Source organism: Colletotrichum phormii (assembly GCF_030913505.1).
Source record: "Colletotrichum phormii strain CBS 102054 chromosome Unknown BDP81scaffold_1, whole genome shotgun sequence".
NCBI classification, from domain to species: Eukaryota; Fungi; Ascomycota; class Sordariomycetes; order Glomerellales; family Glomerellaceae; genus Colletotrichum; species Colletotrichum phormii.
The window spans coordinates 2,619,376-2,646,597 of NW_026851443.1; the positions used below are offsets into that span (position 1 = coordinate 2,619,376).

Below are 27,222 nucleotides of genomic sequence, written 5' to 3' on the forward strand. Positions count from 1 at the left end.
AATGCTTGGGCTTCCGGGGGACTTGTGATGTTTGGGAGACAGCTATAAGGAAATTGGGGAGATTTCCGTTTCTTCCGATTGACTGTGTGTTGTGTGGCCGATGATTGCGGCTTGGGGGAGCATGCATGGGCCTTGGAGGTTGATGATGTGTTTTGGGGGGTTCATGGTGGGTGTTATTGGGGTCGTCGGAGGGGCACTCTCCCCGGAGAGTCACTCCGGATCGCGATGTTGCGAATGTATTAATCTATCGCAAAGCCTCAATCTACGCGGCCCGTCCAGGAAAAGAGAGAGCAGAACAGACAGATCTGAGATCAAGCTTCTCACCATCCGCTAGAGCCGTTCCGCGCAAGCCGTTGGCGGGTTACGCCGGAGAGCTTCCAAATCATAATACCTACGGAGCAGAGAGAGGGAAACAGAGACTGGCAAGACTGGACAGTGGAAAAGCTTCGCTGTCAGTCGGGCCAGGCCTGAAACAACCCTGTCCCATCCACCATCCCACCACCCACCACAGCAAGCCCCAGGTGCCAGGGCCCCAGGCCAAAAGGTTCTGCGAGACGTCGATCAACTGCTCCACATGAGGTTCGGCACTCTGGAACTTTGACGTATCCGTCGGTGGGTTGTACTCATGTCGGGTACTTTGTACACCCCCAGGTGGTGGTGGTGGCACTTTCCTGCCGTTGGCTGAGCCGCCTCGCATGCGAATCATGCCTTATGAGAGGGAAGGGCTTTGGGAGTGAAAGAAAAGAAGACCGGCTCCTCGGTTGGCTGCCGTGGCTGCTTCACCAAGGTCCTAAACAGCCGAGACTCGATTAGTTCATTCGGTAGGACTTGTCCCTTCAAAGACATGAGACCTCTAGATTTCTCAGACACGACGGATGGATCATCGGGGGGTAGAGTGTAGACAAGGGGGGAACAATGGAAACGGGAGGATGTTGCGGATTGATGCGTGTTCCTTGAGCCATTGCTACACTAAGCGATATCTTGCGCGATATCTCTGTACGTATAGGATACAGGTGACAAGACAGTCTCGACTATGTCTGTGTGTTCTGTTGTGTCTTGATGACGACGGAATTGTTAACCAACCCCCAAGCAGCATCTTGGGCCGAAGTTTTCTTCCTTTGGTCTTGTCTTTTCTCGGATGGGAGTGGACCAATGCCTGTGAGACACAGGGTGCCAGGTCATCGAAGCTGTCACAAAAACCTCGCAGTAGATCACCTCACAGATCAGGTAGCCAGCACCAGTGAGCGAGGGAGTTGCCAGCAAGTTGGCCGTAGTAACAAGCAACACCTAAGCTCCCAACCCAGCTACATGCTGCAGTTGCATGCTGCCCAGCGCCATGCCAGCTCGACATGGGCATTGGGATTTTTAGCAGCAGGGCCCGTCGGATTGGCACCCTCTTGCTTTGAGACACTGGGCCAGACCCGGCATGGCGTTGTCCCAAAACAGAAAGGCGGCAGAGCCGAAACAAGGGTGATTCCAGTAGAAAGAAGAAGCCTCCAGCCAGCAGCGGTAAGGTGCAGGTCGCTCGCCGCCTTTGCATTGCATTTCGCTGTCAATCTGTGTCCATACTGCGTAAGGTAGTGGATAATGAATGTACTTCTGAATACCTATGTATCCGTAGGTGGACAGGAATGGAATGGGAGGGGAAAAAAGTGAAATGAAAGCAGCGCACAGAGCAGGGGCCTCTCTCCCCACCCCCCATCGTGGCTGAATTCCGACTCACCTCTTCCGTCATCATCCCATCGCATCCCGTCCCATCCACGTCCCTCTAATCCACCACTTCTCCCACCCCAGCTCCTCCATTTTCCTTCCCCCAGGGATATCACCACTCGTCCACCAACACCGACACCACCACCTTGAGCCCTCTGTCGCTTGGCCTCCCCAGGACAAACTCCAACTCTCCAAAGTCATCCAAGCCGCCCCCCTTCCCCCCCACACCCAGTGGACTTTGTTCCTTAGTCTTCACTTTTACTTACTTTTCTTCCTGCGCTTCCCTATCTTCTCCTTCACCTTTAATTCCATGCAACTTGCTACGAAACCATCTCAGGCCATGCGCCGTTGATCGATATTCCCGAACCCAAAGCAAACATGTTTGGAGGTTCGAGAAGGCACCGTCAGGCCAATCAGGTATGTCGTCATTATGCCGACTGATGCTTTTTCTGCCTATAGTTTCTCACCGCACCGGCTTGCTGCATGTTTGTTCTTCACCACCAAGAGCACTCTCACTCTCCCATGCGATTTGCGCTGCCTTCGTTCCTGGAGTCTGTGGTTCACAACTGACCCTGTTGCCGTCTAGCCATTGACCGCCGCAACCGCAAATCCTAATGCTGCTACGGCAGCTGCCTCAGCCTTTGCGCGACGCGCATCCAGCTCGTCTCTGTCATCTGCTGCCGCCGCCGCTGCCTTGCGATCGCGACCTACAACACCCATCAATGTCGCCGAAGTACAGACAAAGCGGACACAAAGGCGCAGTCGATCGGTCTCGTCGCAGCGAAGCCAGGACACTCAAAGGGACCTACACCGATCGCCTAGCCAGAACTCCATGACCGAACGGACCTTCCGCTCACCTTCACCACACCGAACACCGATAGCTGCTGCCCCCGATGCGCCACCAGTCCCGAATATCCCGGACGACATGCGATCCATCACGAGCCAGAGCTCTTCCCACAAGAGGTCAACGAGCCTACAGATGCAGCCGTTCCGCGTAGCGAGTCAGAAGAAACAAGACGGCGCCGGATCGTGGTTTGGGGCCGCGCACGAGGGCAATTTGGCCAACGTGAGAACGTCGGATGCCCCAATGCGCGTCGCCTCTCCAGAGTCTCGCCCGGGAGCTGTAAGCCCAACTTCTTCTATAAACTTTTCATATCCGAGGGTGCCAGGCGCATCGCCCCCGGCATCACCAACCATCGAGAGCATGTCAATGACAAGTAGCCAGCGATTTGTCTCACCCCGCCGATCAGAGTCAGCAGCGTCGCGCCACACGACGGCGTCAGATACTCAGTCACTCGTGTATGATCCCAATTCGAGGAGGATGGTTCCTAGAGTGAGTCTGCTGGTAAGCGAACAGAAAGTTCGGGATGCTGCTGAGAAGCCCGTCAAGAAGTCAAAACACCAGCAAGGTTTGTCCAGAAGTGGTTCCCACTTGGCCAAAGGTACGATGGGGAGAGCGCAAGGCACTGCGGTCGCAGCTGAAGAGCCCACGCGTGCAAGTGCGTCTACCCCTGCATCGACACCAGCACCGAAGCAACAATCACAAGTTCGGGTTCCCACCGGTGCTCCCGAGCAACAAAGTCAACCTCAAACTGAGGAGACTGTACCGCCGAAGACTGTACCGACGCATCACCAGCAACCGCCTCCAGCACCTGTCGTAACCATCAAACAGCTTTCTCAACGTGAAACAGAAACCGCTCACACGCAACCGGCATCTAACCCCGAGGTAGAGCAGCCGGTTGTGCAGGATGTACGTAAGAGTGATGGTGCCACGATTCTGCCGCATTCGGAACCTCGCCAAGGCGCGCCCAAATTAGGAAGGAAACCTTCTATAGTACAGGAGGAATCCGAGGACGATCTGGAGGATTCCGACGAGGACGAAGCCCCACAGCCTCCGGTGCGCCACGATGTTTCTGATGTTCTTGACGCCGTACCTGTGAGGTCTTCAGCGCCCCCGAAGCAACCAACGCTGTCATCCGAAAGCACAGCTGTCGAAGCTCCAGCACAGACGTCGTCCCAAAGGCAACCTAGTCCTTCACAGCTTAAGCAGCATGGCAGTATCAGGAACGGACGTGCTCACTCGAGCAGTCCTGCAAGATCAGCACGCTTTGCATTAGGCGCAGATCAATTAGCCATCAGGCACGAGCCTCCTCCTCGATCCGTCTCGCCTCGAAAGTCCGCCATGAAACATTCAATTAGCCCATCCCGCGGTGCCTCACCGTCAGATGAGGGCTCTGAAGCGTCGGGGCCAAGCCGGTTTGGCAGCGAGGTCACCGCAGTGGAGGCGCCGGTGCCACGCAAAAAGAGTGTACGGGTCAGCTTTGACGATGAGAACACCAAGGTCGTAGGACAATCCGCTGCAAAGCCGGAGCTGGATTCACCTCTTCCCTTGAGTCCTCAAAACACGAAACGACATTGGTACAACCACCTGGGCCGAAGCCGAAAGAAAGATGCGGTTGCCCTGGATGAAGACGAAGTCATGCAACCACGACCCGCCTTGCCCACATTCGGCAGTGTCCGTGAGAAGATGCCGCGGGACAGTGAGGAGGAGCGGCCACTCGTACGGCCCACTGAATCACCGACGACATCTGGCCCAGATACCCCGGAACGCACACCGGACCGGTCGATCCCACTTGGGCAGTCCAACGACCACAATGTTGGCTCGATTCTCCATCTTCAGGAGCAGACGGCTAGAAACCCTGCAAACATATCGAGATTCAGAGAGCCATTGCCGCCCGTGGTTACGTCGATGGAAGGTAGTGGCTATTATTCGCCCAGCAGCACGAGTTCGGAAGATGAAGACGAGGCGGAAGTTTTCCAGGACTCAGAGGTTATCCAGGAGCCCGCGCCAACCTTGCCTCCTGCGCAAGTCAAGGAGGAAATCATTGCCGACCATCCTGAATTGGTCGACCAGCCGCAATATTCGACAGGCCCCGTTCACGAGAATAACATTGAACGGCAAGAGGATTACCTCCCTTCTATCTCCGTTATTCAACCGACACCAACTCCCAGGGAGACAGTCAGCAACGACCCAGCCAGTCTGTCAGGTCCAAGCTACTTTGATGTTCCGGGAGGTTTCCCGAGCGATGACAGCGAGGACAACGGTCCGCAAACCCGCGCTGTGCCTACCACAGATGTGACGAAGCATGATCAGCCGACATCGACGGCAGTTTCCAACGGCGCCGCCAAATCTTCCGCAATTGCCGTTCCCCAATCCATTCCCACCGATGAATCTGCGTCCGAAGGCGATAGCATCTACAGTGACGCATACGAAGACCTCTCAGATATCGACGGAGACGGTTTCATGTCTCTCGACGCCGTTGTCGCATCACCCGTTTCCGACAAGGTTTCTCAGAAGCTCTACAAGAAGGCTCTAGCAGATTCCCAAAAGGGGACTGCTCACGACGCTGATGTCTCAGGAACGCACTATGCGCCGGACGTTTCGCAGTTGTCAAATGGCTCGCAGCAACCAGAGGATGAGTGGGAGAAGGCCAAGCTCTACTGGAAAGGATTGACAAGTGACAAGCGGAAACAACTCGAGCAAGAGGCGTTGGAGGAAGCCGGGGCCGAAGGCGACCTCGAAGAGGTTGGCCAGCCCGTGAAGCCCAAGAGGAAGAAGTCTGTTCGCAAGAGCGACCCTGTCGAACAACAGCAGGCTTCCACCAACCCAGAACGCGTTTACCAAATCCAGTCTGGAACTAGAGCCGCCGATGAAGAGGACCAAGCAGAGCCGCCAGTCGCTATTCGGAAGACTATGCGAGGACGGCAGGCTCAAGAGGCAGCACCAGCTAATGGGAGACTCCAGAAGACAATGCGTGGTGCACCTACACAGCCGTCTGCGGCTACAAACTCCGGTATGCGAAAGTCGATGCGATCGGACATTCAAGCTCCTCAAGGCTCTCACCAAACACAAGCTGCGGCTCCTGGAGGCATGAGGAAGTCTATGAGACAGAATGGCTCGTCTCAATCAGGGGCTGTTCCCCAGCAAAGGGCAGCCCCCGTAACTTTGACTAGCCAGGACACTCGTTCTAAGCACCTCTCCATGGACAGCACAATGTCGAGCGTTGAGATGGCGAAAGCCATGCAAGCAGCGATGCAGTCGACACCCCGTCGACGAGGATCCGATTCCAGCGAGACCAGTTTTCGACGGTCTCGGCCAAAGCAGGAAGGATTTGGCTTCCGAAAATCGATGCGATCCAATGGGGAGGCCGAGCAGGCGGCGGCCGGTAGGAACTCGCGCTTCAGCCTCCGGTCAATGTCTCCACCCGCCTCGCCGTCTCAGCCACCGATTAGCATGGGCAACCGTACAACTATGCGAGGCACGCTGCGAAGTGATTCGAGTGATGGAAGCACGCGTCGCATGCGCCTACCGTCTTTCGGCAAGTCATCTTCCAAAAAGGTGACGGGAAACCCGGCGAAACCGGGGAAGAGCCGCTTTGGCGACTCGAGCGACGAAGACGATGCTGGGCCCTCTGGATTCCGCAGCCGATTTGTCGACTCTAGCGACGAAGATGAAAAGACAGCGCCTGCATCCGCACCGCACAACGTGCCGAAGAGCATGCGCGCATCAAGCTCCGCTGCAGCGGCTGCAATGAAGGTCCCTTCTCCTCGATACGACGAAAAGGCAGAAGATTCTCCGGACCTGCCTGACAGTAGCGACGAGGAGGCGCCGCCGCTGCCGGTTCTGCAAAAGCCTAAACTATCTCCGAGAAAGGTCTCTGGCGCTAGCGGCCGCCTGGTGAAGTCTCAAACGGACGGTCATGGCTTGCCGTCCTCGGGGTCTCCTCGTGGAGGGCTTATGGAGTCATCCACGGCTCCTGTCGTCAACACCCGACCAAACCACGAACGCAGAGGCAGCTTCCTCTCTATTCTTCGGCGCAGAAAGGACTCTGATGCCGGGAAGATCTCTCGGCCCGCCGCCGGCGAGAGCGGCGCCAGGATGGACACGAAGCTGGAGCGCAGCGCCTCGGAGATCTCGGCTCTCCGTGGCACAAACGGGTCGAAGCTCCAGAAGCTACCCATGGAGAACTGGCCTCTCGTTGAGGAGAACTTTGACGATGAGAAGCGCCCGATGACGGCTGATAACAACAAGCCCGTGGACGCGTCCAGGCCGACGTTTATGAAGCGCCGGAGCACCAACCAGGTACTTACCTCGGGGTATCAAGAAGACCAAGAGAGCGTCCTGCTGGACTCCTCGGGCAAGAAGAAGAAGAAGTTTGGCACGCTCAGGCGCATGTTCAAGCTTGATGACTAGTCGTCCGGGGTATGCTGTTAAGTCGGCCTCCCCTACGCTACTTACTTATAGTGGCCATCACATCACACCGGCCATCATTTTCGAATTTGTGATTTTCCTCTTTTTTGGGCATACGACACCCACGACCCGCATTACAACGGAGTCGCCCGGCAAACTTACCTTTACTTAATACGGCGCAGTCGTCCACTTCAAGAGGCGTACTGGCTTTCTCACTCGTTTTCTACATCCAAAACCCACAAGTGGGAGCGGGCGTTTTGAAGGAGGCTTCTGGCGTAGACACATGTGCAAAGGAGTCGACTAACTGCTACTTCCATACCACAACACACGCATGTTACAACACATACACTTAAAACAAGGCTTTACGTTTCTTTACCTTTTTTTTGTACGTTTATGAACAGTACCGCTTTATGAGAGGCGAACTCTGGTTTCAGGGAACGGGAAAGCACGATATGGGATACAGGAGTATCACACACCAATGGGAAGTCCTCACTGAACCCCTTGGAGGACAATGCAAGGTGGTGGAGAGAATGGGATATATATACAAGCATCAGGACTTTTATCTTTTGTTACCTTTCTGTCATTATGATACCAAACAATAACTACGGGGTATTGTTCGAATGCAAACATTGTGTTTCTCTTATTGAAACCATTTCATCTTTTGGTGGCGATGAATGTGTATTTCATCCGGCTCACTGTGATGAGGTGTGTGATATGACCCCTTTCGATCTGATGCCGACTTAATCTAGGCGGAATGAAGTCAGATCAACGGCACCTCAACCGTGGAATCTAACAACCGAGGCTAGTTGACGGTGACGCATCTTCAACACGTACTAACGGGGTTTGTTCAATTCTTTGAGTAAGTATCTCGATAAGTGTGAGGAGAGTTTTAGGCCAGGCTTCTCTTAGAATCACCTTCACTGGGATACGGAAAGATGCGTCCTAGCTTCCTGGATGTGATGGTGAGTCCCCACAGCACTTGATGTCTTCTTGTCCAGGTTGTATTTTCTTCCTCCTTTTCTCCCAACTACACTCAGCCTAGAACATTTCCAAACGAGCAGAAAGACTAGGAGAAGAAGGTAGAGAACCGTTTTGCAGCAATACCGTCTAGACGGCAGTTGACCACATGGTAAAAAGCCATTGGTCCAAGTTTTCCCCCCTTTCCAGTTTCTATGCTCGTTGGGGTCAGTCTGCTGCTTCCTTTCCTCCGGGGTCCAAGCGGAAGAAGGACTGAGGACTGTGCCAGAGCTCACACCCTCCCTTCCACGATGCCTCGGCCACGGAGGATTGCAACGTCAAAGTCTCGAGCGAGGTACATCTTTCAATCCTACAGGTGCCCTCCATCTCCTCAGCTATAGAGTGTAGACTTCAGGGGGTCTCTCCGCCCCGCCCACTACTCAGCTGACAAACAGCCTGAGAATATCGGGAGAGAACGAGAGCTTCGGGTGGACAGTGAGAGCTTTGGGAGAGAGAGCCCATCTGTCAAGATCCAGCCCACAAGACAAGCAGAGCATCATTCGAGAAGCCGAGGATGCGGAGCAACTTGCTCGGCTCCTCCACCTCCTTCCCGCTTCCCGAAGAGACTTGCCGATGGCGCGTCGATCCGGAAACGTACATCAGGTACGTGACGGACTCCCTCCTGAGAAAGCCGAGCCCAACGTCCTCAATCAGAGCAGAGACATCCGCAGCTGTCTGAAACCTTGAACTTCCCCATGACAAGAAGGCGTGTTCTTGACAGACGCGATAGAAAACGGTCTGTCATCAACGGCCGATTCGTAGGGGGGGGGGCCGCGCTCGCGGAAGAGAGAGAGAGAGAGAGAGAGAGAGAGAGAGAGAGAGAGAGAAGTTCCGGTTTGCTGCGCACAATAGCATTGTACCATTTCCCATTCCCCCTAAACCCCCGTCCGTCCCCCCTATCAGACGAGTGCTTCGAGAAGAAATCCAAACAACGTCATGGCGGGACAATACCCCAGAGTCCAAGCGGGCCTTGACGACTCATGGCTCAAACCCCCCTCATCGGTGTAGTAGCTTTACAGTCGGTGAGTGGCTTCGGAAGTAGTCATTGGCGTATTGATTCAAACCATCGTCCCACTCAACTACACGTCGTTGAATGGGAGCTCGCCTGACTGTGTACTTGACTTGGCTTTTTCATGCCATCGCGGATCATCCGTCGGCCGGGAAAAGGCGGAGAAAGGAGACTATGTGTCCCAACGCTGTGCCTGCATCAGGCGGGCGTGTGGAAATTCGACTTCGTTAGCGTTACGTAGCGCAATGCTACTATTTGACAATGGTGTCAGGAAACTTCGGCTGTTGTCATATTTTACCTCATGCGGTGGTGCAAAAGTTCATCTTTGGCTGGGTCAATGTCTTCCCACGAAACGACCAACATGGGATGGGCTTGCCAGACGAGGAAATGAGGCGACAAAAGAGGTGATCTTCGTCCTCCACCATGATGTCGCGTGGGAGTGAGACGGGAACAGCTTTTCCACTCCCCCGAAAGTAGCAACGGATAGCGGTTGTGTTCGGACTCTTCATCAAGTGATTAGCCAATGGCTCCATGTATTGTTGTTCTGGGGAGGAGCTGTGGTGTCGCAAGGTCGCGGCACCTGGTCACACGACGTGGTTCTCGGATGCTCCCCCGCATTGAATGAGATCAGAAGACCACGGGGACAAGGGGAAGTTGGGGAACGGAACGGGACCGCGAGGTCGGGAAAAGCAAGCTGCCCGGTCCGATATTGGTTCCCCAGACTTTTTTTTGTCTTAGCTACTCAGGCAGCGAGGCGCAATAGGGGCTGCAGAGCGCTTACAACAACAAGAGTCCTTTTGCATATGTAGTCTGGTGATGGAACATTCGCAGAGAGGCCTAAAATGCGGGTAAATGGAGCTCGCTGCAAATTTTTCTTTTGCACTTTTCTTTCCTTTGTCACCTACACACCTTCGATCCTTCGCAAAGATGGACCTTGCGCCGGGAGCCGCCCCAGAGTCCCCGCCAGCTGTCAGACATATCGACTCATGGCTAATGAGAAGGTAGCGAGCGGTGAGAACACCGAGGACTTATCGGTGAACGGTTCGCCTCAGACGTCGAAGAACCATGACTGATACCCTGGGGTTTGGTGCACATTGTCTCGGCCAGCGCGAGGTTTGGACCAGTGGGAGATGCGCCGGCTCGCACGCGACCGAAATGATGGATTGCAGTGGCACCAGACAGCTCCATGGTAACTTTTGCTAGGGATAATCGTCCCTTGTCACTGCCATGGCAGACTGGGATACAGGGTATAGAAAGCCAAGTAAGGCACACCAAATCGAGACGGCGGCCGGAAATCGTCCCAACAAGATGGCAGGCGGGCTTGCTTCGGGATGGAAGGTTGACCGGAAGACGCAGTTGAGACAACAAATCCAGGGCAGTGCTACAGGTACATAGCCCCCAAGTCACCGACACGAGCATGTTCAGCTCCGACCTGAACTGAGGTAGGTATCGTCTCTCTTTCTGCGTGCCTGTCTCAAGCCGTGAGAAGCCGCGACCAGGGAAGATATAAGAGCTCATGTGATATCCGCACGAATGGCTATCGGACTCGGCCGGTTCCTATCTGTCAATTCAGAATTAGAGAACAGGCAATCAACAGGTAGCGCGACTGGCAATTAAGCTGGGCCAGGGCTGGGGCTTGGGTGTGGCAGGTGGATGGCTGCCGGCTCCCAACTCCTAGGGGCGAACACCACCAGAGACGGACCAACTCACCAAGCCAAGGCACACACCAATTTGTTCTAGAACGCCATTTTCTGGGGACGTGGGGGCCGCATCCTTGCTGGGGTTATTTTCGCGGTTTAATCCCGGTGCGATGCGCCAGTGCCCTATTCCTTGGGAGTGTTCGTAGACCGTACTACGTAGGTGTAAGAGAGCTCCATACACAGTAAAGTGACTGCTGCAGGTCTACTCTGTTCGTCACTCAACGTGATGGATTATGGTGGCGAGCTGTGCCCCATGAGTGGTGCCTAGCAGTGAGGGGAGGTCGATCAGATGGCGCCTCGTGAATATCATCTGCCAGTCGCCGAAAACGTGGTTATTGAAGACTGTGTCTGGTACTGTCCATCGTTGCAATGCCGTCCCGACTCCCGATGGCTGTTGTACGGGTATAGTGACCAAGTTGCGCCGTCAGTGCTCGCCGGGGAGCCTCGGTGTATTCGTTGCAGGCAGCTTGACGGAATTAAAACAGGCGCAGGTCGCAAGTTGCGGGTCGTAGCCGGGACGGTGCAGACAATCGCAGTCTCATCACAGGCGGATGTGCGGCGAAAACATGGGTGGACCCGAGGACGATGAGATGTGAGATATCGTGGATGGCAGATGGAGAAGTTGATAGAGAACCAGATTTCACGGTCTAGAGCCTGATGGACCGAGGTACGTGTCCGATCTCTGATGTTGATGTGTCGACTTTTTGTTTAAGCTCGCGATTGCGCATGAAGTGTGGGCAAGAGGAGAGAGACAGAGAGAAAAGCACATGCAGAAACGGGAGGTGTTGGTAGTTGTGGTGGTCGCTGTGGTCGTGGGTGCTGTTTCGGGGAGGTACTTTTGGCAGAGGTTATCTCACACGGCAACGTCGGCAGAATTTGACATAGGCTCATGTATCTAAAGTACCCTCTCTACTCCGTACGGGCTACCTTGATTGCGGAACGGAACTAACGTCAGGTAACCTCCATCCACAACGGTGAGGCCGTGAACTAAGGTAGGAAGGCGGACGGACAGACACAGAAGCAACGCAACAACAGCCAGCAGGAGCATCGGCCCAAGTCACACCTGAATGGTGCGTAAGGAGCCTCGTGTAGCTTATCTTTTTCCTCCCTGCGCTTTATCATCAGTGCACCTGGTGTACCTCCCCGGTGGCTGTCTCTCACCCAAGATGCGTGGATGCTAAGATCAAGGTACATGGGACTGTACTGTAGTGGACTGGAATGCGCCGTTTGTTCCCGTTTTCCCGTTTTCCCGTTTTCTCCCTGGCCGTGCCCCCCTCCCAGCAAGTTTATCGGGTTCTACGAGGACCTAGAGCATCGTCCGTACGGATACAGTATGTGGTATCCGTACCCAGTCACAACACCTTTGTCCGAACGGATTTTCCATAGGAGAAATATGGAACAAGGGGGGGAGGGGAATAGCAATCAACCATCGAGTCCACTCGGGAAATCACACAAAAATCCCAGCGTGCAAGTAATGACCCGCTGCCTGTCGCCTCGCTAGTAGACGCCAGTGAGTCCCGTCGCAGTGTCTCGGCCCTTTAAAGACTACCCTCCCCTCAATGGCTGTTGATATGAAGTCTATGGTAAGGTACGAATATTTGTACTCTCGAGTCTCTGGTCAACAACAGGGACTCGACACGAAAAAGGCCACAGTCTGTGCCATATAGGCCCAGGGCCCAGGCCATGCATGCAGTTCATATTTCATCCGAGAGAGAGCACCATGTAAGGAAACAGTGGCAGGGAGTCTGAAGTGCATCCATCCGTTCATCCCCAAGGTTGTTTTGGGTTGCGTGGTTGTGCCGAGGCCAGTCGAGCACTTCCTTCTGCTCAATGTTCATTCTTCAATATTCAAAGCAAGTGCCCGGACTCGGCGTTTCCTTGCCCTACCTCTGCGACTACTTTCCATTTGAAAGCGAGTGAGGTAGCCCGTACTGTGTATGCGGAAACAATCCTTCACTTGCTATATGCAGCGTTCCTATTCCTGCTTTCCCCCCCTCTGTCCCGATCCATGTTCAAGTACCCAGCTCCGAGTCTCCAACTTCCCTTGCTCCTGGGGACCGGAAGTGAAGTGCCTGTTGCTGTGGCCCACTAAAGCTTAGGCTTCAATGTCTTCTGCTGGCTCCACGAGGGTTTAATGGACGCCATAGATCACACAATGGACAACGAGCTCTCTGCCTTGCCCGACTCTGCGACTGGCAGAAGCAGGGACGTGTCGGGGATATGAGGCATCTGACTGAACCATGAACCATACAATACGGATACCTCACCTTGCTACCAGCCTCTGAACCTTACACACCAAGTAGAAAGGCGTACGGAGCAGTAGAGGATAGCTGGTCACTCCTCCTTGCTCTTAGTCCCTCCATCCCCGCCGGTGCCAGACAGGAACCAGTCGGGACGGAGCCATCGCAAGCACCAGCGCCGGCCCAAGCAGAGTCGGACGGAGACTTGTAGGGGGACGGGAACCACACTCTCACAGCCCTGAACGCCTGATGTGCTTGACTAGTGCAAAGGGCGGGCTCCCAGACTTTTCTTCCAGCCAGGCCAGGGCACCTCACCTCACCCACCTCACGCGTCCATTCCTACGGTCTACCTACCCGTACACTACGGAGTACAGACACTGGTACCACTAAATATTCTAGCCCAGGCCAGGTACATTGGATAACACCCTCCTCCTGTACTGGCCCCGGACCGCACACACACACTGAACAGGCACTGCGACTGTGAATGTGGTCCAAGTTGGGTCAGGTACTTCAAGCTTAGAGCCTCTCAAGTTCTCCTTCCAGGGCCCATTTCTTCCCTCGCCGTCTCCGTCTTTTTGACTCTCTTCCCTGGCAAGCCCCTTCTCTCCCCCTTTCCCCCCTTCTGCTGCCTGTCCGCCTATCTTCTGTTCTCAGGGCAATGTAAGGCGCGGCACCGTAATTCCAGTCATCCAGGGTACATTTACCATGCCTTAACCTCCGACTGGCCCTTCCCAACTTTGGAAGTCCCATCTGAGTCGGAAGCATTCCAATTTTTTTCTCGCGCGTGCTCCATCCACGCCATCTCCCCTCATCCTCCTCCGCCTTTCGTCCTCTCTCTCGACTGGTACCAATTCTCTCTCACACTCAGCATCAACAACAAAACAAGACATATTACGCCTTGACGCTCTTCAGAGTCTCCAGAGGACAGACTCATAGTTGCTCTGCTCCGACCTACCAGCCCATTGGGTCACCCCGCGGACGCTGATTCGATAGCTGTGGTTCCCTCTCTCTGTCGACCTAGCTTCCTGGCAAACTTATCCTCCAACTCAGCCTACGTTACCATCCGCGGCTTGCATTTTCTATTGCCGGGCCCTTGACCCTACTTCACTTCACCTTGCCCGCTCTCACTCGGACTTGGAGACTCAAAGGCACCGTACCTCAACTCCCCGTATCTTGCCGGTCGTCTCATCTCATCTCGTCATCGTCATTCAACGGCTGCTTGAGTTCGTATTTCTTTCCGCCGGCATCCCTTCCGGAGCCATACACGCGTTCCGACTCCTCTCATTGTCGTTGACAAACGGACGGGCCACTGCCCGTATCACAACTACTCCGCCATACCGTACCGCCCTCTCTTAACTCTGTTTCTCTTATGCCCTCTCACTCTCCACAACCCGACGACAAATCGAACCCGTCCAAAACCCGCAATCCATGAAAACGGTCATTTAGGGTCAGCCAACCCGCAGCAGCCCGGGGTTAACCGCTTCATTATTCACTCTCTCCAAGTCTTGATACACTTCTCATCACCGCCTTTCTCAACAAATCATCCGTCTGCCACACGCGCGCAGACAACCGCAAACCGAGTAGCCAACCCAAGTTGCAGGTTGCCTCTCACTTGCAGCTCTCTGCATCTTGTTTGCGTTCTTACACATCGGCCATCAAGCAAACCACATCCCAACCACGTCCGACTGAACCGTAGAGCAACGACCATGACCACCTCTCCTCGCTTCAGGTAAACTCACATCGTACCTAGCAAGATTGCCCTACACGGCGGGGCTATCTTTGCCTATCGCCAGTACCTCTGCGCACCATCAACTTCTGTCATTTTAATCTCCAGCCGTCTTTGCCGTAGACCGCCTGGTCTCGGTAGAGAACACATTCGCTTCAAATGGATTTGCCAAAGGGACTCGTCAAAGACGACAGGCGTATATATGAAGATGTTGCAGCGCTCACGCAGCCTCTTCCGCCGGATTTTATCATAAGAATGTGGCGTCGTAAGTAAACGGCCGCTCGCAGTGTCTTTTCACATGAAAATCTAACGTCACGTCACAGTCTACACCACAACAAACCTCAAGCTTGTTGATCCAACCGCACGTCGCTTAGAAAATTTGTGGTGGCATGTCATGGGCAGCGATAGAAGTCAATTGAAAGCTGCGACCGTGGCTAAGTTATGGGAGCACATCTCCTATGGTCCAACCTTTGTGCCTCTTAGAGGCTCACCAAACCGCTGGGAGGGACCTTCGGTATTTTAATGCCTCTCTCGACCTGACTTGGCGCTGATTTTGCTGACTCTCTGCACAGACGCCTCGTTTTAACAGCCAGCACGAATCTGATCCGGTTCTCAGCGCTCAGCAAATGAATCAAGACATTAAGATGATCTCTGAACAGTCGGCTCTGAAGGAGTTGTCTGCTTCGTCATCTCGACCCCCGCCACCACACCCGATTCTCAAGAAACACAGGGGTGACTCGAAATCTGGCCCTCGTCCGACAGCCCGGTTTGTGTCGCCTCACGAGTCTGCTGATGAAGACTACCAAACTAGTGATGAGACGTCGTCGGGAAGCACAGGCACCAGTGGCCTGGAGATGCGCACTTCATCGGCAGTGTCCCCAGCGAAATCGAGTAAGAAGAAACCCTCGACACCGACGAAACGATTTGTTGCATCAGCGGCGAGTAAGAGAAGGCCAGTTCTGCCAAGGAGAATGAGCTCGCAGTCGTCTACGAACTCCGACGTTGGGGTCAAGGAGACTGGTTCTGCCAACGGAGGGAAACACGTGGGAACTTACAACGTGATGCATCCTCATGCTGAAGAAAGTGCTATTATGAGCGTATCCGGGTCCGAAGGATTCGAAATGCCGCCTCCTAGCGCCAAAGCCCTTGGAAAACGACCAGTCGAACGACCAATTTCAGAATCTCCGAGATCGGTGGGTATTTCCCGACCCGCTGAAGAACGGCGGAAACCGGTTCTCGTACAAACAGCAAATCGGGCGCCAGCACCAGCGCCCTTGAGCAAATCGGTCACCGACCGGACGAGTCGCGAAGTTGGCACAGTCAAAGCTGGCGGCCCCAGGACCCCTACGTATATACCAGCTGCATCACCCGCGCTCTCATCACCAAGAATTGGATCATTCTCTTCGGCACGTTCCGGCTTCTCGGCGCCGCGTATGGAACGGGTACCGTCGAATTCCGAGTCCTATCGACCGAGGGAGGCTAGCATTGGTCGTGGTTCTGCGCAGGGGCTCATATCGAGCGCTACTATGAGTACGTCGAACATTGCAGCCATGGGGCAGGTGACGATATCTGGTGAGCCGGATCGACGCGCTCTGAAGACGTTGGAAAGTTTCCAGGACGAAGCTGGACCCAGGGGCAACCCACGCCGAATTTCCTCTTCATCGCACTTCGCGCCGACGATGCCAAGCTCCACTCCCGATGTGCCACTAGCGAGAACAAGAAGCCAGCTGACGCTACTGCTGGAGCGCGAGAAAGAGCGCGCTGGGGATAGGCCAAGACACAGGTCGTGATCCCGATCGCCCAGAAGAAAAAGAAGAAAAAAGGCTATTTTCATGGCTCTCATATAATCCATATACTAATTCGCGAGGTATCAACTGCATTGAAAGGGGCTTCTGGAGTTCATGGAAGACAAAACGGGTGAAGCCATCCGGATGTGGATGTCTTGCTTTCGACAGAGTTTGCCGCTACAGGCGGTTGCGTCTGCTACTGGCAATTCCGCCTTTATTGTCTTTTCCTTCTATTCTTTTCATCAACTCGACGAAGCCGACCATTCACAGGAAGAAAGTTGGCGCATTTGCATCGCACGAGGCGTTTTCATTGCCGGCGGTCAGGGGACCCCTTTTTGCAGGGGAAACGCCTGATATGCATTACAGGAGGGGACAGCGACCAAAAGGGGATCATTGTTTGCGTTCACAGCGGTTCAGCAGGAGGCGGCAGGACTATTTGAAGTTCAAAAAGACGAAAGACGAAAGGCTTGCTCTCGGTGCGCCGTCATTTTGCCAGCGACCCACCGAGCTCTTCTTAGCGAGCCATTCTGAATGAGAAGATATTTGTTACCCAAACACTGAACTGACCTGATCATCCACGACGATACGAAGACAGGCGACTGATTGCAATGTGGCCGTCAAGCAGACGAGTGCGTCTTGCCCGGGCTGAAACATGACAGGGGATGATGAGTTTAGGTCCAAAGAGGATCTAAACTGCTTTCTCTCCAGACTTGCTCACTCGGCTTACCCTGGCTCCACAGCATTGCTCGTAACTCTGGCTAAAGATATCACACAGTCCTTCGACTCGCTGTTGATCAGGCTCTAAGTGTCTTAAGCGTGGACCCATTGCCAAAAGGCATCAGGTAGTCGACTGCCAAAGGTAGTTGTGAGGGGTCGAGGAGCCGTCAAAGGAGGGGAGGTGGCCAAGGTAAGGAAAAAGCAAAATCGCAAGTAATCACGAGGTCAGTTGTCTGGGACAAGGGAGGGGGCCAACTTGCAAGCGTGAGATGGCGTCGATATCGCAACCCGGAAAGCCATTACGCAATCCGAAATAAGGGGTCTATTGCTTAGGTTGGTGCGATGAGAGGGCCCCCTCCAAACCACAGCCCCTGTCAGGAAAGGAGACGGGAGTGATCTGCAGACTTTTTGATGGTAAGCGACAGATTTTGCGTGCGACTGGTGGAGGTCACACTCTTGTCGGAGATGGGACTGGAGGGAGCTGAGCGGTCCCCTTGAGGCCATTCCTACGGAGTAAGTGAAGTGAAGTAAGTCACCAAGTAGCCTCCCCTCTTCTTCCCCCCACGCCTTGGCCACGCGGACCTGCCGTGTCGAGCGCGAGGGGCAACGACAGGTTGGAAATGGGTGTGGGAAGGAAAGCGGAAGCTGTCGAAGCTACCCTGGAGCTTCCTCTCTCGACAGGGGGGGAGCTGTGCGGGGTAGGTGTACACAACCTTAAAGGGGAGGAGGTGAGGAGGAGGAGCTCAGAAGTTTTGGGGGCAATGCGGTTACGGTTGTATTGGCCGTTGGAAACCGCTCGCTGACTAAGGTAAGTTGTACTCTCCCATCGTCCCCCCACGTCTTTACCAATTACCCTGTTCACTGTTACTTCGTACATTATTGGATAAGAAGGAGGGGACCGGGCTTACACAGAGAGGTCGCTCACTATCAATAATGTGCCTAGGCCCCCGGCTTCGAATTTAATGACAGATTTTGCTGGGAGAAACTCGATACCTGCCCGGCAACAGAACGACCATGGACGGCACAAACCAGAGAGGTCCCCCCACACTAGCGGGATAGGCGGCATCCAACGACCATACCTCCCTCCCACCCAGGTGAGATGGCAGATAGAGTCTTACATGGGATGGGACAAGAAGGAGGTGGCGAGCGCAAGGTTAAGGAGAGTGATGATATGTACGGAGTACGGATGTGGTTATGCTTATCGCTCACAGAGTCCTCGCGAGCTTCGGAGCTGCGGCCTTCTCCTCTCATTTCTTCTCCCTCTTCCGCCTCCTCCTCCGCAACATGCAAGTGCCCGGCAGGTCTCCCACGTGCGCTGACAACGGCGCCGGGTTCGAAAAGTACCAGGTGGCTTGCGGGATCCTTGTCTACTCTGAATCCTCTACGGAGTAGAAGCCTGGATCCTGTGCGGATAGTAGATATCCATGCCGTCGTCCATAGCTTGGGTTCCATCGCGTGGTTTATTCAGTTGAACACCAGAAAAGTGTTGGGAGCTTCTGGGTGTGATTCAGTCAGCATTGGCACCTCTTGGGTACTGAGGCACCAGGTAGGGTTGGAAGAAAAGGTTCAGTAATCCCATCACAACGGTAATGCTACTCTCTGCCATGTCAGATGGCAGCCCGTGCGTGATTACTTCTTCCTTCCCATCTCCTTTTCGTGCTCCTGTTGTTGTTAATCCCCCCCCCCCCCCCGCCCCTCCCCCCCGTCTGCCGAGCCGGCGGGATAGTTCCCATAGTCTCCTGCCTCTTATCTCATCTGCCTCCTTGTATATCATATACGGATACATTCCGTAGGTTTAGACACAAAACTCAACGGTCCGAAAAGAGCCTCCGTAAATTTTGAGCTGCTTTGTCACATGTCCGCTAGACATTGACCACCCGTTCGCAATATCTACTTCCCGTTTCTCGTAGGATGAGGCTGGTGGGCGAGTTTGTCTTGTCACCTCCCACACCTACAGATACTTCTATCTCCCACCAACACGAGAGCCACGAGCACCGAATAGGAACAAGCAAGTCCTACACGGGGGCGAGACGAGACATATGCCTGCCAGCATACCTACCTACCTGCATACAAGCACGGGGCATACCTACAGCCAGATATTTCGCCTTTCGCCTATCTACCATATGCACCATCCTCGCCCGCCCAACCAAACAATCATACTGCAAGTCGCCCAAAACCACCAAGACAAAACGTTCTAGACTCTCAACCGCCCCCGACCCCTTTCCTACCGGTCCCCGGTTCCCGCCAACACGCCGGTGCCGTCCGTCGCACAGCATGAGCTGGTACATGACAGGCATGCACGAAACGCCAAATCAGACAGCTCCAGCGACCGCCCATTCCCTCCCCCGCAAAATGCACGGCACGGCGTTTGGACCCTCGATGGTGCAGTTGTTCCAGTCCTTTCGGCGTGTCAGTGCATGTGTGCTTGTACTGTGCGTGTGGTAGCAGCGGTAGGTAAGGAAGCACCAGTGCCGGGCCACCTTGTCGTTCATCCCCGTCACATATCCGTCATGTCTACCGCGATTTGCCAATATCTAACCGTCTCCCCGTGCGAGTCCTACAATATTAGTGTCCCATATCCGTCTCACAGAGAATTGGAGCGTCAGGACTACTGAACACCAGGCCAGCCCTCGAGACGAGGTTTCAGACGAGGCTCGAGACGAGGGTAATATGTGGAAAACCAGCGGGGTCGGATACGGGAATTCAGAATAGGGGAGACCCGGCGATACGAGGGATCGGATAACTGTCGGCGGTCCGTCCGGTGACCCTGTGCTGCGGGCTCCGTAACACTGCATGTCGGGGTGGTGGAAGACCTCGATCGGTGCCGACGAATGAGCCTCATCGAATATGCTGACCGGTGTAAAACTGCCTAAATTAGTCGCCTTTCACATGTCACTTACATTGAGGGAGTTAGTTTCCCTCTTCGACTCTTCAAATTTTTGTATCTCGGTACGTTTGACTATTATCAATTTTATTATTTGTTGGCCTATCAACAAATTGACCTATGTCTCCGTAGCAAAAACGCCAATAAGTCCAGTGAAAATGCAAAATTTTGACCCTTTTCCTCCTTTGCTTCTCCAATCCAATTCAATTTGAGGACAAGTCGCGGCTTATGTAACGGTGTAACCACCGTCAACCCGGAGGTCCGCGCCCGTAACGTATAGAGAGGCATCAGACAGCAGGAAAGTGACGGGTCCCATCAGGTCCTTGGGCTGTCCCATCTTGCCCTGGGGAATCAGGGAAGTCCACTTCTGCTTGAGATCTGGGTTGTCGTCGAGAATCTTCTCGGTTCTGCACATTTGCGTTAGTATTGACAGCCTGGAAACAAAGAAGTGTGTTATTAGACTTACAAGGCCGTGAGCATGTAGCCGGGAGAGATACAGTTGACGCGAATGCCCGCGCCAGCCCACTCGACAGCCAAGGAAGCAGCCAAGTGACGGACACCAGCCTTTGCGGCATTGTAAGGTCTGTTTAAACATATGTTAGCCAATCCGACACCTGTAAGAAGAGACAAGATTCGATAGAGCTTACGCCTGAGGCTGGGGAATGTTGACAATGGAGCCAGACATGCTACCGATGAAGACCATGCTTCCGGGAGACTTGCGCTCCATAAGGTGCTTAGCAACGCCGATGGCGAAGAGGTATGTGCCGTCAACGTTGACGCCCCAGAGCTTGCGCATGCGCTCAATGGGGTAGTTGATTGCATCAAAGTTCTCAGTGAAGCCGGCCGACGTGACGAGGTTGTCAATCTTGCCGTGAGCAGCGAGGATCTCGGCGATACAGGCGTCGACAGAGGCGGGGTCTGAAACGTCTGCATGGTGCGCAGTCACCTTGGGAACTCTATTGTGCATTAGTCGTCAATCACTTCCTCCCAAGATTAATTGGTTCATCTGGGTACATACCTCTTGGCCTCTGGGTTCTCTCTCTTGAATGCCTCAAGCAAGTTCTTGGCTTGAAGCTCAGCCTCCTCCTCTATTCCAGTATCAGTACATTGTTCTCACAGGAAGATGAAGCTTGCGGGCAGTCGGAATCCAAAACTCACTGTTCAAGTCGACAATGGCAAGGTCGCTACCGGAGTAGACCATGCCCTGGCCCATGACCAAGCCAAGACCGCGCGCGCCGCCAGTGACGACGCCAGTGTGGCCATCGAGAGAGAAGGAAGCAAGCGTGGGCTTGCCGATGCCACCACCGTGGCCGCGGACCGGCTGACTGCTAGGCAGCTGGTCGTCCTCGGGGTACTCGACAGTGACATCGGGGTCGGTTCTCGAGTACTGGCCCGGGTGAGGCTTCTCTCTGACGTTGGGACTTCCGCTGATGGATCTGGACTGTTGCCGCTGCTTGGGGCTAGTGGCTGCAATGCTAGCTTGAGCTGCAGAGGCGGAAGACTGAGAGGACTTGCCGCGGACCTGAGTATGTCTCGCGATGGGACGAATGGTCCGCGCCAGTCGGGCGCTAAGGGGACGGAACATTGTGAGTGTCTGTGGGTATGAAAGTGTTAGACGCGGTGTTGATGTACACGTGAATATTGACGTCTGAAATAATTCGACGGTCAAAGTCGGTTCGAGATTTCCTTTGGAGCAAAGGAAAATGTAAAAGCCAAATGACAATGGCGTTTGTTTCGGTTTTGGAGAACCGTTGGCTTTTGCAATTGACTTCAGCCGGATGATGTCACGGAACTAGTTTTTGTTGGGCGACGACCCGGTTCGAGCAGATGAAGCTAGCTGTCTCTGGCAGATGCGGAGTTGACGATCAAATCTGTCAGAGGGCTGGCGGAATTCGATGCGCCCAAGTTTGGGCAAAAGCAACGACGAGAGGAGCTATGGTGGGGTAGATGACGTGGGACGAGCGGATGGGTGGTGGTTGACTCTTGATCGTATGGCTGTAAGTCTGGATCGGGAAGTACGTCTCGTAATTCGGGGTCGGTTTGACGTGGTTTGTTGTTGTATGTGAGAAGTGTGGGTGTGAGGGAGGAAGACAGTCAGGCCGCGGATGGGAGGATATGGCAGAAGGGGAAGAGCTTGGAACCTTGGAGAAAGTGCGGGAGGGAAGGAAGGAACGACGGGACGGAAGGGAAGGAGGTTTAGGTAAGACACTCGTTGACACTGGCAAGTAGGTAGGGAAGGAAGGATCGTGGCGTGAGTTGATCAAGTGGTCAATTGGTTCACTTGGTTCACTTGGCAAGGGCAAACAAGGATTGGATGTGGAAGGAAGCATGGAACTTGGTGGCAGCCAAAAAGAGAAAACGGCAAAAAAGTTCACGATACTTTGGGCGTGTGGACGCGTCTCGCAGCTTCCTGGCCCAAAACCACGTCTCAACCGGTCAGGTCCCAAGTCGCAGGTTCCAGGCGCCGCATGTCGCAGGTCGTAGCCCGTCCGCCGCTCTCGCACTGCCTCGCGGGGAGTTGCCCCGGAACTAGGGCTGGACTCGTGGAGCCCGAGCGGACACCCATGGGCCATAATAAGGATCGCTCCATGCCACCCACCGCCCACCGCCTACACTAGAACCACAACCCCGGGGCGGGGGTGGGCCATTGCCCCCAAATCGATGGAAGGCCCTCTTCTGTCTCCTCCACCCCGGGATGCCCGGCAGCCGGTTATCAGGCCGAACAAATGATTCACTGTTTTTGTTGGCCTCTATAACTACCACCGACAGTGGACGTTGCAATACATTCGATGATGGGTGCCTTAGGTGACATGGGTTCATGTGATTTTAAGGTTAGATTCCTAGATCAGACAGTTTCAATAGTGTAAATGTACCAGAACAGTGTATGAATATGCAAGTTGTAGTAAGTCCTTGTAAAGGGGACCTTAGGCGTTGAAACTGGAGAGCCACCACCAACGAGCAGAACATGAGAGAAACGAGACGGAAACCCCTTAAACCCTTGTCATTGTTGTCAAGGCCTCCATGTCTCCTGCTCATCATTCCGAGCTCCCCGTGTCCCTCGTGTCCCGAACGGGACCCTGTGGGGCCAGGAAACAACGAGAAATCTTGACCGGGCTTGTGACCCAACCTTGCCAACATACTGTGAGAAGCTCCAACTTTTTTTCTCCTCTCAAGAAACTCCCGGAGGTTTTGGGGGTCCTTGGGGGCAAAACATTGGGCATCTCTCGAACGCCATTCTCCACATTTCACTCCAATTTTCCCTGCACGGGATGAGATTCTAGAATGCCCATGAGATTAGGGGTGCCAAGGGTCTGGCCACCGGTGTTCATCCTCACAGACACACACACCTCAGACCTCAGACGCAGACCAGACAGAGAAATACTGACCTCCGGTTCGGAGACCGCCTCGATCATGCATCCTGTCACACCGTCACGCTATCACGTTGATTCGGATGGCCATGCTGTTGGCTTGGCCCGTCATTTCGTTTACCCGCTTTGTTTCTTCTCATTCTCTGCAGAACACGAGGTCTTTTGCATCGAGGCTGACTGACTGACTGATAGTTCGGACATCACTATGTCACCACCCACCGGCCTTCACCCCGGTGCCAAGCATACAGAATGATTTGACCCGTGCCTTGCAGTCCCTTAATGCGAATGGGAGAGCCACCTCAGGAGCTGGCGCCGGGTTACCGAAGTCGGCCCTTCGCTTGCACCTGCCCAAGTGAATGACCAAAGAAGAGACCTGACTTCAACACTATGGCATCGCACAAACATACCCTTCCCACCAAGTCACACGACTACCTACGCTCCACCAAGGAAAACCAGATTCTGTTTATCGGCGAGTTATTAATTAACTGAGCTTCTTGCCGGCTTCTCTCGCTCTAGGCTTGATTGTAAAATCGAGGATATAGCGACGTGCCTAGTCATGTGGATTTCTGCACTTTTCTTTTGAACTCCTCTTGCCGTATCAGTTTTGACTTTAAAAAGCCAATAAAATTCTTCGTTCCTATCGACTCAACTGTAACGTACACAATGATGTCCGTCTCTCGTACCGATCCTGTTCCAGAGCGCAAGACACCAACCCAAATCATAATCATCATGCGTCTAGCCAATGGAGCGAGGGGCGATAGTAACCAGCGCGGGTTCTCTCCATGCTGCATGAGAACCAGAAAGAAGAATGTCGTCGCCCTTGCGTCAAGAAAGCCTGTGTTGAATAAGTCCAACAAAGTGAGGCTCCCAGGCTCACTCCAGGGCTCATGCGAACAAGTCGGAGCCCTGGCATTGATGCCTTCGCTTATTTTCGAGAGAGGCTTGCCGATTCCCTAGATCACAACCTTGTCAAGCTTCTCGTCATCAATCAGCTTTCGAACGTCAATTTTGCGATCGACTTTGAAAGATGATTATTGTTAGTCCCGCTTACGTTTTGAAGCCTAGGACGTCAACGACTTCTGTTGAGTGGCTGAAGCTAAGCCGCCACCTTTCTTGAGTACAGATAGCACTCCGGAGTTACCTTGACTTAAAGCAAGGTCACTGGCAGTCTGGGACTCGTGGGAGTGGCGACCCGGGAACTGACAGAACCTGTTGATGCAGCGCTTGCATTTCTCGATGACTGCATTAACTCGAGCCCCGTGAGCAAGCAGATCCTGCGCTATTTCTACTGCCCACCAATTGTCGTTGCCAAAGGCGGCAATAAGATGCAGAGCTGTCCATCCATGTGACCAAGAGGTCCCGTCCCCGTTGACATCAACGCTGTCAAGAAGGAATCTTCTTACAATACTGTCGGGGCGTTCTACAACGTCGGGATATCGTACAGCAAAACAGACGACATTGAGAAAAGTGTCATATTTGCTGTCGTTTTTGCACCAAACCTTGCATGGAGAGCTCCGGACGCGACGACAAAGCCACTTCAGCTTTGCGACCTGGTGCGAGTGCCAACTAAGAGCCTCGGACAAGACGTTCCCGAATTCGATGTTGATGTCTTCGCTATTCATGTGTTCCATGACCATGAGCACGAACTCTTGGTTTGGAGCCTCACAGATCAGGTTGAAGCTCGCTACTCTTCTGTCGTATGGTTTATCTTTCATCTCGATACAGGCTAACTTGAGAAAAAGTGCCGCCAACCGTGTATTGCCCCGTCTTAATGTATTGACAAGCGGACACTCGACCGTGAGATACGGGATTATCTCTTGTCCACCATTCACGAGGCTAGCGCCACTGCGGACAAGCAGTTCAGCAGCTTCGCTATGGTCATATTGAGTAGCATAGGCGAGGGCCGTATGCGAGTCCACTTCAGTGTCGTTGACGTAGTCCTTAGCATCAGAGGATTCCTCCAAAAGCTTGCGGATTATGGGGAGCAAGCCCAAGGCTGAACAAATTTGCAAAACGCCAAACATGGAGCATACCCTCCTCGTCGCCCACCGCATGTGGTCCTTCATAATTCCGTCTGGGTCATACTCGAGCCACCAAGCAGTGCGGAGAATGGATTCCTCTTCGAAGAAAGCATGCCTAGGCTTCATAAACTTCAGAGATTCCTCGCCACAGAGCTTCGCATGCGTTGGCCAGTGACTCCTCGCATACTTGAGCCACATCGTAACGCAGAATTTGTGGTCTGTCCAGTAGTATTTGAAGCCGCGAGCAATGTTCTCGGGGCGCTCAAACTGAGCCTGAAGATCATCGAGACACCTTTTGGCAATTTCGTAGTGCGTTTTTTCTGGTGCAAGATGACAAGTCGTGATCTTAGGATCCACGTTAGCGTCGTTGATATCGATCTCTGAGAGATAATCTGCCATTGACCGATGAAACAAAACAACGAAGTCGCCCTTGTCGTATGTAACGCAAAGGTCCTCCTCCTCTCCTTTTGTAAATCTCATCAGCGGATAAGAATCCGTGACGAGATCCTGTATTCTTTTACAGGCCTCATCCTCCTCCTCGTCGGAGTGTTGCTTGTCGGGGTAGAGAGCCGTGCTTAGCTGCCGCGCTGTGAAAGGCTCTTGGGCCAAAGCCATCCATCGGACCATTGAGGCTATCTCTTCGCGAGACTCATCGCATGTCTGTAAGAGAAGACGCGAGTAAGCAGGGCGAAGACCACGTGGCATTTTGTCCAGTGTCTTCCACATCTCTGACTCTGATTTCTTCGATGTAAGCTCGTCAAGCATGAAGCCGGCCCACGAGAAGAGCCCCTCGGACCGTTCATATAATTTGACTCTCAATCTGCCCCAGAACCCTTTATCGAACTCTTCGACCTTGGGATGTTTTGCAAGCCTGGCATCGATGACCAGAGAGATGTCGTCGGAATATTCACCAGAATAAAACGGCCTGTAGACGAGGCCAGGATTCAAAGCCCGCTGCTTTCTACCTGAACATTGATCCAAGTTCAAGTAATGAGATCCTCGAACGCCTTCAATACCACTGCTGAGAATGATAAACTTTGAAATATTGGGAGACGGGCGACAAACCCCAGAGGGTCTTTCAAAAAGTGCCTGAAGCTTTCCGACAAGCCATTTCCTATCGCCTCCGAGGCACTCGTCAAGCCTATCGAGGATGCAGTAAAACGGGCCCAGGTCGGGGTCTTCCAATACATGAGCGAAGATCTGCCACAGGGTACCGAGTGAGCCCAACGTGTACTCAATTCTCTCTCTGGGTAACATGAATTTCGCAGCATGTTTGGCGAGAACCGGATTCGTTGTGAAAATCTCGTGTAGCCAGGTTCGTAGAATCGATATTGCTGTGTTCCTTCTCGGATCGTGACGGTTGCAAAAGTGGAACACGAGAGTTCCGGGTGAGCGTTGCGTTAAATCCTTGAGTTCTCCGATGAGGAAGATGGAGAGCATGGTCTTCCCCATGCCGGGGGCGCCGGATATGCATAACAGTTCCGACTTTCCAGACTCCAGCCACGTTCGGTACTTGTCCTCGGATCGAATCCACTGGCAGGTTCCCTCAACTATGCCTCCTGATGAGTCGAGGATCTCCTGCTTGTCGATATCTGGATTCGTGATGAAAAGGGCGTCGATGCATCTTCTCATCTCATCTTTCGCAGGCTCGCCTACCCGAGAGATGTCAGCCAGATTACTTCGAGAGGGATTGATGAATGAAATTCCGAACCTGAGGTGACATGATTGCTTCCCGCAATAATAGTTGAGCCATGAGCGGCATATATGTCGCCAATGGATATCGACATGTCGG

The 27,222-nt window shown here is 53.7% G+C and overlaps 8 protein-coding genes across 8 annotated transcripts; 5 read left to right on the forward strand and 3 right to left on the reverse strand.

Moving 5' to 3' along the window:
• Positions 1-2,088: 2,088 nt before the first annotated feature.
• Positions 2,089-6,964, forward strand: BDP81DRAFT_306329 (uncharacterized protein; the record flags this gene model as incomplete). The annotated part of the gene is made up of 2 exons (XM_060583263.1): positions 2,089-2,127; positions 2,297-6,964. The coding sequence occupies 2 exons, from the start codon at positions 2,089-2,091 to the stop codon at positions 6,962-6,964; spliced, it is 4,707 nt and encodes a 1,568-aa protein (XP_060451946.1).
• Positions 6,965-9,853: 2,889 nt separating this feature from the next.
• BDP81DRAFT_12065 (uncharacterized protein) lies at positions 9,854-10,823 on the reverse strand. The gene is made up of 2 exons (XM_060581601.1): positions 10,715-10,823; positions 9,854-10,548 (listed from the first exon to the last, which is right to left on the reverse strand). The coding sequence occupies exon 2, from the start codon at positions 10,503-10,505 to the stop codon at positions 9,978-9,980; it is 528 nt and encodes a 175-aa protein (XP_060451947.1). The 5' UTR covers positions 10,506-10,548; positions 10,715-10,823; the 3' UTR covers positions 9,854-9,977.
• Positions 10,824-14,812: 3,989 nt separating this feature from the next.
• On the forward strand, positions 14,813-16,136 carry BDP81DRAFT_307287 (uncharacterized protein; the record flags this gene model as incomplete). Its single annotated transcript, XM_060583354.1, has 4 exons — positions 14,813-14,918; positions 14,977-15,167; positions 15,226-15,813; positions 15,933-16,136. 4 exons carry the CDS (start codon positions 14,813-14,815, stop codon positions 16,134-16,136), a joined length of 1,089 nt encoding a protein of 362 aa, XP_060451948.1.
• Positions 16,137-17,589: 1,453 nt separating this feature from the next.
• On the reverse strand, positions 17,590-18,443 carry BDP81DRAFT_12103 (uncharacterized protein). Its single transcript, XM_060581607.1, has 2 exons — positions 18,066-18,443; positions 17,590-18,011 (listed from the first exon to the last, which is right to left on the reverse strand). Exons 1-2 carry the CDS (start codon positions 18,221-18,223, stop codon positions 17,690-17,692), a joined length of 480 nt encoding a protein of 159 aa, XP_060451949.1. The 5' UTR covers positions 18,224-18,443; the 3' UTR covers positions 17,590-17,689.
• Positions 17,976-18,816, forward strand: BDP81DRAFT_413741 (uncharacterized protein). Its single transcript, XM_060589305.1, has 2 exons — positions 17,976-18,011; positions 18,066-18,816. Exon 2 carries the CDS (start codon positions 18,257-18,259, stop codon positions 18,728-18,730), a length of 474 nt encoding a protein of 157 aa, XP_060451950.1. The 5' UTR covers positions 17,976-18,011; positions 18,066-18,256; the 3' UTR covers positions 18,731-18,816.
• A 157-nt stretch (positions 18,817-18,973) lies between these two features.
• Positions 18,974-19,647, forward strand: BDP81DRAFT_12122 (uncharacterized protein). The gene has a single exon (XM_060581609.1). It carries the CDS (start codon positions 19,069-19,071, stop codon positions 19,600-19,602), a length of 534 nt encoding a protein of 177 aa, XP_060451951.1. The 5' UTR covers positions 18,974-19,068; the 3' UTR covers positions 19,603-19,647.
• A 402-nt stretch (positions 19,648-20,049) lies between these two features.
• Positions 20,050-21,626, reverse strand: BDP81DRAFT_487161 (short chain dehydrogenase; the record flags this gene model as incomplete). The annotated part of the gene is made up of 5 exons (XM_060595216.1): positions 20,050-20,448; positions 20,508-20,624; positions 20,689-20,997; positions 21,060-21,129; positions 21,200-21,626. The coding sequence occupies 5 exons, from the start codon at positions 21,624-21,626 to the stop codon at positions 20,268-20,270; spliced, it is 1,104 nt and encodes a 367-aa protein (XP_060451952.1). The 3' UTR covers positions 20,050-20,267.
• Positions 21,627-24,805: 3,179 nt separating this feature from the next.
• On the forward strand, positions 24,806-25,517 carry BDP81DRAFT_413747 (uncharacterized protein). The gene is made up of 2 exons (XM_060589306.1): positions 24,806-25,082; positions 25,152-25,517. Exons 1-2 carry the CDS (start codon positions 25,009-25,011, stop codon positions 25,294-25,296), a joined length of 219 nt encoding a protein of 72 aa, XP_060451953.1. The 5' UTR covers positions 24,806-25,008; the 3' UTR covers positions 25,297-25,517.
• Positions 25,518-27,222: the final 1,705 nt, after the last annotated feature.

What these genes read in the sequence shown, in the direction of transcription:
- BDP81DRAFT_12065 (XM_060581601.1), bottom strand. Translation starts at nt 10,505, where the DNA reads ATGAGCTCTTATATCTTCCCTGGTCGCGGCTTCTCACGGCTTGAGACA.
- BDP81DRAFT_12103 (XM_060581607.1), bottom strand. Translation starts at nt 18,223, where the DNA reads ATGCCGCCTATCCCGCTAGTGTGGGGGGACCTCTCTGGTTTGTGCCGT. An exon ending in ATAGTGAGCGACCTCTCTGT is followed by an intron (nt 18,012 to 18,065) that starts GTAAGCCCGGTC and finishes AACAGTGAACAG; the next exon opens with GGTAATTGGTAAAGACGTGG.
- BDP81DRAFT_413741 (XM_060589305.1), top strand. Translation starts at nt 18,257, where the DNA reads ATGGCAGATAGAGTCTTACATGGGATGGGACAAGAAGGAGGTGGCGAG.
- BDP81DRAFT_12122 (XM_060581609.1), top strand. Translation starts at nt 19,069, where the DNA reads ATGAGGCTGGTGGGCGAGTTTGTCTTGTCACCTCCCACACCTACAGAT.
- BDP81DRAFT_413747 (XM_060589306.1), top strand. Translation starts at nt 25,009, where the DNA reads ATGTTGATGTCTTCGCTATTCATGTGTTCCATGACCATGAGCACGAAC. An exon ending in TTTGGAGCCTCACAGATCAG is followed by an intron (nt 25,083 to 25,151) that starts GTTGAAGCTCGC and finishes CTTGAGAAAAAG; the next exon opens with TGCCGCCAACCGTGTATTGC.